Source organism: Marmota flaviventris, chromosome 3 (genome assembly GCF_047511675.1).
Source record: "Marmota flaviventris isolate mMarFla1 chromosome 3, mMarFla1.hap1, whole genome shotgun sequence".
Classification (NCBI taxonomy): Eukaryota; Metazoa; Chordata; class Mammalia; order Rodentia; family Sciuridae; genus Marmota; species Marmota flaviventris.
The window spans coordinates 78,715,076-78,729,533 of record NC_092500.1 but is presented as its reverse complement, the minus strand read 5'-3'; the positions used below and the strand labels follow the sequence as shown (position 1 = coordinate 78,729,533).

Genomic DNA, 14,458 nt, shown 5'->3' with positions numbered 1-14,458 from the left:
GCTTTTTGCTAAGAAGAAAATCTGCTGAAATTCAAGTGCATATTTTCATTCATAATTTGTACTGCTGGGCTTGTGTATATATCATTTTGCTTTGAGTTTATTTCAATCCTTGGAGAGCTTAGAGACTAGAAGAATTTGTGAGAACTGTTGCTGTTTGGGTTTATTTGTACTGTAGAGCACTCTTGGCAGAGTCAACAAAAGTAATCCCTGTTTCCACTTTGGAGCAAGTACCAAAGGCTCTGTTTGCTCCAGATGCCATTACAAAATACCACAGATAGAGCAACTTAAACAAATAAATTTATTTTTCCCAATTCTGGAAGTTTGAAGTCCAAGTTCAAGGTGCCAGCAGGTTTGGTTTCTCTGGAGGCTTCTCTCCTTGGCTTGCAGACGGCCGCCGCCTTGCTGAAGCCTCATGTGGTCTTCCTCTGTGCATGTGCACCCCTGTGTCTCTGTAATCTCCTCTTTACACAAGGACAGGAGTCGGATTGAATTAGGGCCAACTCTACCAGTGTCGTTTTAACTTAAATCACCCCACTAGTGACCTCATCTATCTTTTTGAGTTTTTATAAGGATTAAAGAGTCTGCATGCAAAGTACTTGGCCTTGTGTATGTTCATATGTAGGTGTGTATACACACATTTACATATATACACATACGTGTGCATGTATGTATACACATATATATATGACTTTATAGATATTATGTTACCATTATTTCTCATCCTTCCTTTTTCCTTCTACTCTCCTTCTGCCTGTTCTTCCTTTTTCTGTCATTATGCAAGTCTGCATGCCCAGACTTGCAGAAAGAAGTTGGAGATCCTTTTCCCTCCCATAAGGACAAGAAAGAAAATGCCTCAATGCTTTGATCATTAACCATGCTGTGTTGATCTTAAGACAGTCCACAACTCTGTCAATTTCCTATCTAGTATCTTTCATAATTAATCTTGCTTTTCTGCTTACTGTTAATTAGTCATCTGTGGAAGGTCTTTAATGAATATTGACTGTTTACTCCAAGTATGTAAGAAAGATTTTTGGTCCAAAGTGGTATCTATTTGAAAATAGCAGCAAAGTCGTTTTCTGTGACAGCAATTGTTCAAGGAGATTTAGTAAACTTTTTTAAAAAAAAAATTTTTTTAGTTGAACATGGACACAATACCTTTGTTTTACTTATTTATTTTTTATGTGGTGCTGAGGATTAAACCCAGAGCCTCACATGTGCAAGGCAAGCACTCTGCCACTGAGCCACAACCCTAGCTCCCAAGACTTAGTAAACTTTTAAAAACAGTCTTGAAACAGTACACCAAGTTAACAAAGACCACTGAGCATCTCACCAAGAGGCATGTGTACACTTTGTACCATGAACTTGCATTTCCCCTCCCTGTTTTTGAGAATAAGTATGAGTTGTCATTTTCAAAACAAGAGGAAGGCACACATCCCTTTTCTTTTCATTTTTCTTACTGAAGGAAAGATATTAAATAGTCACAGACAGGGTGGTAGGGGGTGGGGTGTTGCACGCCTGTAATCCCAGCAGCTCAGGAGGCTGAGACAGGAGGATTGAAGTTCAAAGCCAGCCTCAGAAACAGTGAGACACTGAGCAACTCAGTGAGACCCTGTCTCTAAATAAAATACAAAGTAGGGCTGGGGATGTGGCTCAGTAGTCAAGTGCCCCTGAGTTCAATCCTGGAACCCCCTCCCCCAAAAAAGTCATGGACATATGAAAGAGAGAGGAAGAGGTGCCCAGAGAGAACAAGAGCCTGGAAGTAATAGGATCAGTACCTAAGTGCATCAGGACAGAAGATGTGGAAATAGAGATTTTATACAGTGGAAAAGTAAAAATTTCTCTAAATTGTAGACTAACAAACTTGATCCTAGACAAGTTTCTATAAGTTGATGGGTTTTATATGCTCAGTATATAATGGGGATTGCTAAACGCCAACAAGTGTCCATCAAGAATGACTTTTGGGGATGAGGGGTGCAGCCCAGTGGTAGAATCCTTGCCTACCATATACAAGTCCTTGGGTTCAGTCCCCAGCACAGAGGGAAGGAAGGAAGGAAATGATTTCTGCTAGACCACCCTCATCCTCTCTCATAAAACCTGGGAAAGTAAAACAATATATCTGAACCTTGGCACAAAGCCAATTAGGTATTTTTAAATATTCTTGAGACTAATAGAGAAATCATTTCTTGGTGGTAAGATAATTTTTGATTCACAGCTTGTTGAATGACAGCTACAAAGGGTCCGAATCATGGATGTTTATAAAATATGATCTTTATTAGCCAGGTCCTATTATTAGTTGCTAATCTTAGATAAAAATGTCAAAATCAGAGCCGGCGTGTGCCTAGCATGCATGAGGAACTGGGTGGATTCAGTCCCTGGCACCACATAAAAATAAACATATAAAGGTATTGTGTCCATCTACAACTAAAAAATATTTTTTAAAAAAACCAACAGTTGGGAATTTAGCTCATTGGCAGAGCGCTTGCCTAGCACACGCAAGGCCCAGGGTTCAGTCCTCAGCCCTGGGTGGGAAAAAAAACTTAAAAAAAAAATCAAAATTATGATTAGCACATTTTCTGATCTGAGACAAAAACAAAATGGGAGAGGAAGCAAATATGCTGGATGATGGGATAGATTCCAAAAGTTATTGAGGGGGAAAAGGTAAAAAGTATTAGGGAAACACAAAAAAATTAAGAGTATTAATACATTGAAATTTCACACACTCTATGTATAGGATGGACGAAGCCTGACTTGACAGCACCATTTATAAACAAAGAAACCTTCTTATGCAGCAACAGTGGGATGTGAATTCCCAAAAATGCCACAAGGGTTCTGCTGTTTTCATAGAATTGGGATGACAGATGGGACAGGACTGCCATTCCCCCTCTCCGTTAGACCTGTCTGACCACATGCAATTCCTTTCTGAACACCTCATTTTCAGAAGGATTTGCGCAAACTGGAACATGGTTAGAGAGCGAGGGAAGTTGACATCGTGTCTTATGAGGAAGAACTTGTATGAGGGAAATTCAGAGGACACTAGTTTTCACAGAATGTGGGCAGCATCTGGCAGAGTTTGTGGTCCTGGGGGAAGGAGCTGTGGTATGGAAAAGACCTCCTCAGAGGTGGGGATGCATTAGTTCCAAAGTCAGGAAAACAAGGGGTCAGGGTGAACCGTGCCGTGGGGGATTATTTGTTGCAAAGAGCTGCTGCTCCACCTGCCGCAGAGCATCTAGGGACCAGGGCAGCCACCCTGTGGCCCCACTACTCACCTTGGTGGGGAATGGTCTCCATAGACAGCTCTGGTCCATACTATCCACACCAACGCCCACTGCTGCCCTGTGGGCCAAGGCAGAATCAAAATTTAGTGTTTCTGCCTCCTTCCACATGAGGCTCTCCCTTCATCCAAATGGCCAGTCATGGGCTCTGGGACCCCTGAGGCAGTGACTTTTAGAAAACTGTTTCATTTTCTAAACTGCACTGGAATGTTTAAAAATAGTAGAAGCCTAAGAGAAAGCCACGTGGCAAGACTTTTTCTGTCTGCCAGGAAATTTGTTATTTTTCCCCACATCTTTTCAAAAAATAGGTATCATTCCTGAGGTATTTGATTGCCTGCAAATCAGTTTCTTAACTGGTGAAGTTCTTACATTTCTTTAATTCTATGACATGATATTTTCTGGAGGTAGCTAACAATGAGTTGAGAAGCAAGAAGAGTAGTGAATGAAAAATAGTCTGTAGCATTAAAAAGCCTAAATTTGTCATGCATGGCAGTGCATACAGCTACTCTGGAGGCTGAGGCAGAAGGATCACAAGTTAGAGGCCAGCCTCAGCAATTTAGTGAGACCCTGTCTCATTTAAAAAAAAAAGGATAGGGATGTAACTCAGTGGTAAAGCGGTAAAGCACTTCTGGGTTCAATCCCCAGTACCAAAATAAATAAATAAAAACTAAAAAAGAGTCTAAATTTAAATTCCCAGTATGCTACTTCCTGGCTATGTGACCCTGGATACACAGAGTGGTTAGTGATCAATTTAATCAGTGGAAGTTTGCAGACCACCTACTGTGATGCCAAGCTCTGGGCTTGTTTCTGGTGGAAGAGATGAAGAAAAATGAAAATGTTAAAGGAAGAAGAAAATAGCTGGGCACAGTGACACACGCCTATAATTCTAACTACTCAGGAGGTGTTGAGATAGAAGGATTGCAAGTTTGAGGCCAGCCTAGGCCTCAAATAAAGTCTCATAATAAAATAAAAAGGACTGAGGATGTAGCCCAGTGATAAAGCACCCCTGTGTTCAATCTCCGGTACCAGTAAATAAATAAGAAAAAAACGGACACAAAATACATACATAGAAAATATTTCCCTCATTATGGGAATAGTGAAAATGAAAACTCCAGATTTTGCTAAGACTTAAAACAGATGACTAATGTAAAGTTTGTAGGAAAGATTACAACAGTTGACTCAGCAAATATTTTCCTCCCTCCCTTGTTTTCTATCTCTCTCTCTCCTTTTTCCGGGTCCTGGGGATGATCCCAGGGCTTCCCTCAGGCTAAGCGCACTCTCACTTAGACACATATCTCTTTTCTGCCTTCCTTCCTACTTGAGTCTTTTGTTTATGAGGAATGTCACATGAGAATACTCTTCCTGTGCTTATCAAGATTCTAGATGCTTTTCCCTTTAACTTTTCTTATTCACCCTGTATAATTGTTATCCTGGAAGCACAATCTCTTTAAAATATACTGTGATTTTTCTCAGGTCTATGAGTGACAACTTACAATGTTATCCATTTCAGTTCTAGTAAACACTAATTTTATAATGAAGTGACCATAAACAGCGTGTGGTTGCTGTCAAGTATCTGTTAGGTGTCAGTTCAGATGTCACATCTGCAGGAGGCATTCCCTGACCACTGAGATTCAGTTCAGTTAGTGCTAGACATGGTGGCATATGCCTCTAATCCCAGAGGCTCTGGAGGCTGAGAAAGGAGGATCGTAAGTTCAAATCCAGGCCCAGCAATTTAGCGAGACTCCAAGCAACTCAGTTAGACCCTGCCTCTAAATAAAATATAAAAGGGGTTGGGGATGTGGCTCAGTGATAAAGCACTCCTGGGTTCAATCCCTGGTACCAAACCAAACAAAAACTGATTTCGTTTAGTTGGTTAGATTAAATCTAATTTAATTTAGCTAAAGTTAGTCTCTATAATACCCCATGCTACTGCCATCATGGGAGCTACAGGTTCAGCTCAGCCTTTGGATCATATAATCATACATTCAAAGCCTTTTCTCTACCTCTTAGTGGATTTGCCAAGTTGCTTAAGTCTCCTTTTCCTCATCTGCAAATTGAATGAATAAAACAGGGCTCAAGGAGAATGTGCATATTAAGTGCCTGCACAGTGCCTGACACATGGCAAAGCCATGAATGAGTGCGGGGTGCTGTTACCATCATCACCATCACCACCATTTCACTTACTGTGATCGCTCATGGAATATGTTTGTCTTCCTCCATCAAGCAGCAACTGTAGCTTCTCTGTTTGCCTTTTGTTCCCACTGCCTAACACAGTTTCTGACACATACTTGGAGCTGAGTGACTTGACTGTTGAACGGTTGAGACAATCCTGGTGGCCAAACAACAGCAGTGGCTGCAGGGTGATCCACAGTGCCTGCTGCATAAGCCACATCATTGTCATCTTTTATGCCCTCAAAGGAAAAGAGATTCAGCCTAGTTCCTTCTCTGCCGAAGGAGGGAAGGTCGTGGGGAGCCCACAGGATCTCAGCTAGAAGGGACTGTCTCCCTCTTCCAGCCTGCCCTCTTCATCTTACACAGTACACATTGAGACAGAGCTGAGCTCAGCTGGGCTGGATGTGAGCCCAGCTGGAAGTCCTTAGACCAGAGATTTAGAAGACTATTTGAGTCACATCAATGTAGATAACTTTAAAAATTTTTCATCTGTCATCAACTTATCTGTGGAATTTGACATTTACTTTCTAAGGCTAGCACTCAGCGAAGTCCTCATAAATAATAAATGTAAAATAATAATTAGCCAGAGGTGTTACTTCTAAAGAAGGAAAAATGATGTTTACTACAAATGTAAAGAATAACTACCACGTATTAAAACAGTCCACTAGAGGAGAGCATTGTGGTCCTGATTACCTTCCTTCTAAACTCTATCACAAAGTATATTTTGAATGAATAATAATACATGACTTATTGCAAAAAAAAAAAAGTATTTCTAATATATGTAAGATATGAAAGATTTAGACATTTTAATACTCCAATCAATTCGAGTATTGTCATTCCACAGAGACAGTACTCTGCTTTAGAACAACTTCATTTATACCTCCCTCCCAATATTTAAACAGGGATTCCAGAGTGATTTTCCAAATGTTTGTGTCTTTACATCCATTGCATTTACCCAAATACACCACAGGAGGGCAACACACACTTGGTTAACTTCAAAAGTGCACAGTCTTGTCCTCAAGTACAGTAGCTGTCTAAGCCAGGCATGGTGGTGCATCCTATGTCCCAGCACTTGGGAGTATGAGGCAGGATAATTGCTTGAGTCCAGGAATTTGAGACTAGCCTAGGCAACATAGAAAGACACTCTCAAAAATATCAAACCAACCAACCAAAAAAAAAAAAAAAAAGTGACCAAATTAGTCCAAGACGTGCCTAAATTGCAAGCCAGATAGAAAAGCTATTAGAAAAGACAAAAGGAGCAAAGATTAAAAAAAAAAAAAAAAAAAGGAATGTATTCCTAAGACTCTGAGTTTCTACAAAAGGGAATCATTGAAGCTAATTAAGGTGAAACATGAGTAAACAAAATGAAAGAAAAAAATTTCCTCAAATATGAGAAAATAAATTTGTAATTTTTGTAATAATCTGAACATTAGCCACTCAACAAAATCAGGTTTTCTTGATCATATTATAAGCAATAATTAATATGTTACTCTGCAACCCAGGCCACCATTTAATAGGGTCCCTTCAGTAATAATGTTCTCTTAAATGAACTAAAGTCAAGACTACTTTATACTGTATTCTGTGTGGCACAGTTTCAGTGTATTTCCAAAGTCTTTCATAAAAGCATCAACAATTATCATGATTTTGGATATTCCTTAGCTATGTAGAGAATATACTGGCTTTAGAAAAAGTGATACTTAGGTACACATTTTTAAATATACGTCATTCATTCAAGACAGTAAATCCAGAATTTGTGTTAATTGGGCTTAAATGTTATCTACGTAAATATAGAGGAAGCAGTTTGCAAAACAAACATAACTGAATCAGTTACCAAGAGAAAGTGCTTCAAATTTTCAAGAACAGTTTTTAAGTCTAACTCCAATTTTAAATTATGTGCAAAAGTATTTTTGCATAAATATAATGTATGAATTTCTAACTAGATTCTTGGGTGATTCTAGTACAGACTGATTTTTGATTTTTTAAACACCAGGCACATAGTCTTCCTTGAAGTGGATTGGCTGTAACATGGACTCTACTAGCTATCACTTTGTTAACCTAGTATGAGTCATATTATATGGCTTCAAAATGGTAAAAACAAAACAAAGAATGGAGTTCCCCTTAATTCAATTTAGCTTTCTTCATAAGCCCAAGTTACTAACAATTTGCTATACAATAAACAGGATGATTTCTGCTAACAATTCTCATTTTCAATACATAAAAATCAATCTTCAGGAAACTAAGGATGATTTTCTTATCCAACATCCTTCTATTAATTATGGAAAAGATTTTATTACATGCCTTTCTCAATGTACCTGTAGGATTGACAATATGTCCACATGTCCTGACAATATGCTCAGTTATCTCAATACATTCCATTTTAGAATAGCAGATTTGTGTACTATGCAAGTAACCACCATCACATTCAAGTTCAGAACTTGAAGATCTTTTATTAATAGCTCCTTCCTTTTTAGAGGTAGCAAAATACCAAATATGAATGACTACATGTGTCCTAATGTACTTGAAAAGTCTTGCTACTAATTTTGTCACTAATTTTTTAATACTGTATTTGATTTAAAAAAAAAAAAAAGTGTGTCTTCTCTATTGGCATCATTCAGGAAAAAACCTGCTTAATCGAGCTGTTTCTGTGTGAATGCACATTCCTCACTAAATCTCAGGCAGCTGCTTTAGTTACTGTTACTAACACCTTGCTCTGTCATCTCTTTGTATACATGTCTAATTTATCAGTTTCTTGTAGATTGTCAGCAGCCTGCTGCCTCCGTACCGCCACAGTGCTCACAACTAGCCGGGAGGCAAGACTGCCCAACTGTCAGGTAAATTCACACGTCCTTTATCTTCCCACCCAGCTGCATGTCAGATCCCTAGATGTACCCCAACTCCCCTTCCCAATTCCATAACTACCTATACATAATTATATTTTGCTATGCATTATTTCATATATGGACTACATGAATACGGTTTGCATACCTGAAGTCCATATGCTCCCAACGAGAATGCAAAAGAGCTTCCATGTGTGTCACCAGCCACTAGCTGGGAGACTGAAGGCTGCCTTCAGCTCCCTAAATAAATACTTGGATTAGTATTTCAAGTATTTGAATTAGTAGTTTCAATGCTTTCCAAAATATAAAACCTGGAACTGTTAGGATGTTTGTCCTACTTTTTCTTCTGCTTATCTTTTGTCCTTCAAATGCATTTCTCAGGCAAATCAACAGGAAGAATACAGAAACTAGATATGAAATATGTCTAATGTCTATTCCAGGACAGCTTTATAAAAAGTGTTTCTATTTTCTGTCTGCTCAGTGCTCTCATCAAAACTGAGTTTGAAAGCTGTTGAAAAACCTTATAATTGACATTCAAAAAAGGGTATCTGTGGTGAGAGTCCTTTACATGAGATTAACTGAAGAAATTTAAAGGCAAGTTTGCACACTCCCTGGACACTGAACGGGAGAGTTTGCTGACAGTTCCTATTCCAGATGAAAGCTTTCCATATCAGTCACAAGTTGACCTCCCCCGAGGGTGAACTTGCACACAGCATCACAGTGTCCGCCAGGACCACCTCATCTCCATGGAATACTTCATCTCCAGCTACCTACCTGGCCTTGTTGGGCCAAGCTTTTGTAGTCTGGCTGTGTCTTTATGGTCTGCTTATTGGTGTATTTTAATGTATCTGTTGCTCTTCTGCCAGGGGAAGGCTTCTTTTGATTAGAGGCTGGCCCAAACACATTTCCATGCATGTCTGAGGAATAGATATCACTGGCAAGGTCATATCTTGGGGGAGCTGGGCAGCTACAAAGACAAACACAGTAGCAGCCAAAGCCCAAATATGGTGTGGGCTCTGAGACAGTTGCACTGCCAGCTGTATAAGTGGAACCTAGAGTTAGAGATCGGGGTATTATTAAAGAGTCACTATCCAGGGTCTTTCAATTGATATCTCCTGCTCAGCTATTCCACAAGTTCCAGCAATAGAGCTTTTTGTTGTTGTTGTTATTGTTAGGTTCTTTTCTAATATACTAATGCTGTTTAATATAAGCAGTCAACACTAGAGTAATTTGCATTATGTAAGTAATTGAATATAAGTACAAATGTTCCAATCCATCTCAGTGGGATTCTACAGTCCAACCTCCACTCTCACCCTGGACACTGCTAGACACAACAGATGTTCAGTAAATATTGATCATATGAATGAATGAATGAGCTCTGGACTAAGTAGCCTGGGTTTGAATCCCATCTCTAAAACCAAATCTTGGAAGTTTCTTCTTCAACTAAGATTCTGTATGTTCATAAAGTGAGGAAGAATAGATATTGGGGAAATTTAGGGAGACTTGGCATGTTGTGTCCACTCAATCTTTATTATCAATACTAACTTTGTACCTAACTCACCCTCAAGAAAAAGATCTGCAGTCCCTTTCATAGCCTCTAATTCGCTTGGACACAGAGTAGGGAACCCTACTGTTTTAAGGGTTTCAATGAGATAGGAAACAGAAAGGCTGGGAGGAAATATTTTTAACTTTAATTTTATTTTACCTTTTTTTTGGAGAATGGGTTTGAATAAATGGTTCTGTGACCCAGTTCCATTTCTTTTGAGATTACTGAATGTAGGGTATTTGCTACCTCCATTGGGATGGTTTTCTTGAAAAAAAAAAAAAAAGGAAAAATTTAATGAATTACAAATGTTTCAGTTTCTGCCCACATGAATCCAGCATGGTCCAGACCGGGCTTCCTCCATTCCTCACTGTGGTTTACACAGAGAAATGATTGAAAGTGTGGTGTATTCCTGGAATCCCAGGCACTTGGGAGGCTGAGGCAAGAGGGTCACAAGTTCCAGGCCAGCCTCAGCCATTTAGCAAGACTGCCCCAAAATAAATAATAAAAAGGGCTGGGGATATAGTTTAGTGGCAGAGCCTTGGGTTCAATCCCTGGTCCTGACAAAAAAGAAAGAGAGATGATTAAACATGTATGGACTGGAAAAGACTGACTTGTTTGCAGAGTTGCGAAATTGTGACTGGCTTCCTTCCTGCCCGCATCCACTGCTAACTGGATGGAAGTTAAAGCCTTCATTCCCCTTCCACTCCTTCCTCACAGAAAAGGTAACACACAACCAACATTAGATTTCATATCGCATTCCAGACAAGGGTTAAGTTCTTCACAAGTATTAATCATTACACCTCACTTGTAAGGTAAGCACAGCTATCGTTCCCATTTTTAAATGAGGAAATTGAGGTCAGAATGTGTCAGATGACTTGTCCAGAGTCATGCATCCCGAACACAACTGAGCCCAGTGATCCAATGCCCATCCTACTGCCCTGACTGTAGACACTGCTCTACAGAGGACAGGACCCCTCCCCTCACTTTACTTACAGTAGGAGGAGCAAGAGTATTTTATTATCCACATAGACTCTTTTTTCAAAAGAGACGTTTGTTTAATTAGACAATGAGAAAATTTGTTACAAATGTTGAGTGATTTCTGATTAGATGTTCTCTGTATTTCATTTTGAAAAAAATTGCGGGGGGCTGGGGTTGTAGTTCAGTGGTAGAACAATTGCCTCACACATGTTATCTTAAATAAGATAAAAATATTGTGCCCATCTACAACTAAAAACAAATATTAAAAAAAAATTTTACTTCCATCACTTTATACATTTACTGTTTAAACATATAGAGGTGTTTGGTATTCAGACCATCTCTACTTCTTTCAAATAGTTATTTTCTTGGAAAAGGAAAAAGAAAAAAAGCTTTCCGAAGATAATATCCACCTTTATGACATAGTAATAGTTTCTAAGTTTACTGTTTACAACATGATCTTCAAGACCAGTGGAGGGAAGGGAGCTGCAGGTGGGGAGAGAGAAGGGGAAGAAGAGGTACTGGGGTCTGAATAAGACAAGATATAGTCCATGCTTGTATAGTTATGTTGAAATGGATTCTACTGTCATGTATAACTAAAAAGAACCAATAAATTTTTTTAAAGAATAATTTCTTAGGCTGGAAACCAATAGTGTGTTCCTTAAAGGGTATTATACATAATATGCAGTAAGAGTGGATTTCATGCAAATTTGTAATAGTAATACTATTAAGTTGTTTTTAACTCTTGCTTTATGTAAAAAGTCTGAAATAATGAAAATAATCTTAAGTCATCACGAATGATATTATGTCATGGTGAAGGGCCAAGTGAACTGTAACCCACACTCAATGTATTGCCACACAGGACAGCCAGCCTTGCAGAAATACTTGCCTTCCTTTATCAAAGAGAGTATTGAATTACACAGGTCTTCAAAAATGCATCCTTCTTGCACAATGTGACTATGCATTGCTTGCTATAATTTACATTGCATAACATATTAATTCCCTAAAAAGGAATCAGTCCTAACTCATGCAGATTTGCAGATTTACAGAAAGAAACCGTTAGGTCTGTGGGAAAATCTGTTTGATTTAGCAATAACCTGCTGTTTCCCAACCATCTGACTGACCATCTGAGAATGTCAATCTTGCCATGAATTATTTTCTTCCTTTTAAAATATTTTTTAATTGATAAATAATACCATCCACTCAGTTCTTTTGATGGTGTTCCAGTTCTCCTGTATTTACCTACCACACATTTTTAAAATATGTAGGATAATAACTTTTACCATTGGTTCTAACCAGCCCAGAACATGAATCTTCTTTTAAACTAAATGTACAAGTGCAAAGAGCTTAGGAAGTAAAGGTAACTTCAAGCAGACTAGAAATTTTGTGTAATTATGATTTTGTATTAAAATTCAAGATAGATATATTTGAATGATAATTTCAGTACCAAAGTTTAGAATGTATTTATTTAATACTATTTTTTAATTATTTCAATGATATTAGCTTTAAAAAGTATTTAAGTTAGGGCTGGGGTTGTGGCTTAATGGTTGAGTGCTTGCCTAGCATGTGTGAGGTACTGGGTTCCATCCTCAGCACTATATAAAAATAAATAAATAAATAAAGGATTAATCCAGTTTTTTTTTTTAAAAAAAGCATTTAAATTAATAAATAATAATAATAACAAACCTTGAATAGTTCTCTCAAACATTTCTGATAAAGGAGTGAATTGTATGGTACTGAATTTCATAATATATGGGGAAATAGTAGTTTTAGAAAAATATCCATCTTAGCTGGATTTTGTGGTGTGTGCCTATAATCCCAACTACTTGCGATACTGAGACAGGAGGACTGTTTGAGCCCAGGAGTACAAGACCAGCCTGGACAACACAGCAATAACCCTCAACAAAAAATAAAGAAGAGAAAAATCCCCACAATGCCCTTTCCCCACTGCTAGCCACATTTTAAAAGATCTGAACCCAAATACGTTTTAGGTTTTACTCTAGGCAATTCAGTTATTTTACTTCCTCATTCTTCAAGATTACTCAAGACCTTGATGAGCCTGAGTTGTTTAAATTGGAAGCTCTCAGAGGTGATGGTCTATCTCCATCATTTACTTAATAAATGGAAAATGTCATAAAACTCTTCAGTTGTTTTTGCATCACTGTGCTAAAGCAGGTGGGGGAACTCCTAGTGAACTGGCCTTCCACGGGTCCATTAATTATCCCATTGAATCCAGATTTCACCAGAGAACAATAGAATCCTCTCAACTCTTAAGGCGTTGGTCCAACTTCCAGCACCACTTAAATCAGTAGATAGAGCCAGGCCAGCAACTGGGGCTAAGGCGGAAGGATCACAAGGCTGATCAGCCTGGGCAACTTAGTGAGACCCTGTCCCAAATAAATAAATAGGGCCAGTAATGTAGCTTTGTGATAGAGCACCCCTGGGTTCAATCCCTGTACTGCAAAAACAAACCAACCAAATTACTGGAGCAGGCACTTATAAGAAATGCAGAATCTCAGGTCCTACCCAGATCTACTAAATCAGAATCTACCAAAATTGCTAGGCAATTTGTATGCATACTGAAGTTGAAAAGAAGTGACTTTGGGGCCAGAGTTCACATGCAATTTCCCTAACATGGTTCCCCCCCTTTCTTTTATTATTATTATTATTATTATTATTATTGCCTTGTTTTGAAAGCCACAGGTGACTTGTCATGTTTTGAATTTAAACTATTTTCTGTGCAAAATTTCTGATCATGTTTTTAAAATGTATGTGAAAGCAATTGATCTGACCCTCATGGTCTGCCTGGCCCCTCGGTGCGTTTCCTGCTGACCAGCTTATTTCTCGTTTTCAGTCCTGACGTAGCTCTCCCTGAGGAGCAGCCACATTCCAGCTCGCCCTGCGCCCCTCTCCACTGTCTCTCCAAGCCTCCTTACCCCTAGTCTCCAGCTCCTGTGGACGAACATCTGGGCTGAAGGTTCTGTAGCCACTCGCAGGATACTGCCCGAGCCCCGGCGGGGATGTTCTTCCCGGTGGTTCGCTGTACAATTGGATTAATGTTCATCGTTTTGGAAGAGAGAAAATTGAGAAGATTGACAAAAAGCACAGACCCCGTGTGATCAAACGTTTTATGGTTCCTCTGAGTCACTGTTAAACTTCTCCAATCCAATGGCTACAGTTCAGTTAAATTTCAAAAATGAAAAGAAACATGAAATATGCATCTCAGATGGCTGGCTTACCTCGATAGCATAAGAGAGACCTAAGACGATGTAAAATACGTATATTGTAAAATCATCTTTCCTCATGTTCCAAATTCAGCTATAGAAGTTGATTCTGATATTTTCGGTCATTGATATTTATTTTGTTACTTTATTTGCTACATGATTTATGTCTGTAATAAATAATTTCTGTGAGAAGTGAATTTAATGCACTTATTTTCAAAGAAGCATAATTTGCTCAGTTACATATGAGTTTTAATTGAGTTTGAAATCTGGAATTGGCCAGATTGTGATCGTTTTTCTTGCACAAAATGATAAATGTGGTGCATCAGAATGTTAACAATAACTGTATTTTGCTGCTACACTGATTATTTATGCACTTATTTTCTAATCAGTAGCTCATTAACTGCTGTTTTTTTTAAAACTATATTTCTTCAC

General features: G+C 38.6%; 1 protein-coding gene across 2 annotated transcripts in view; it reads left to right on the top strand.

The window, feature by feature from the left end:
* Positions 1-13,810, top strand: part of Bicd1 (BICD cargo adaptor 1) — a 223,939-nt gene extending 210,129 nt beyond the window's left edge. Inside the window, exons 9-10 of one of the 2 annotated variants that reach the window (XM_027934095.3) lie at positions 8,200-8,275; positions 13,657-13,810. In XM_027934095.3, the coding sequence (XP_027789896.1) occupies positions 8,200-8,275; positions 13,657-13,744 (164 nt within the window). In that variant the 3' untranslated portion in view covers positions 13,745-13,810. The remainder of the gene's footprint in view (positions 1-8,199; positions 8,276-13,656) is intronic. The other variant, XM_071609201.1, reaches the window with a different exon arrangement.
* Positions 13,811-14,458: the final 648 nt, after the last annotated feature.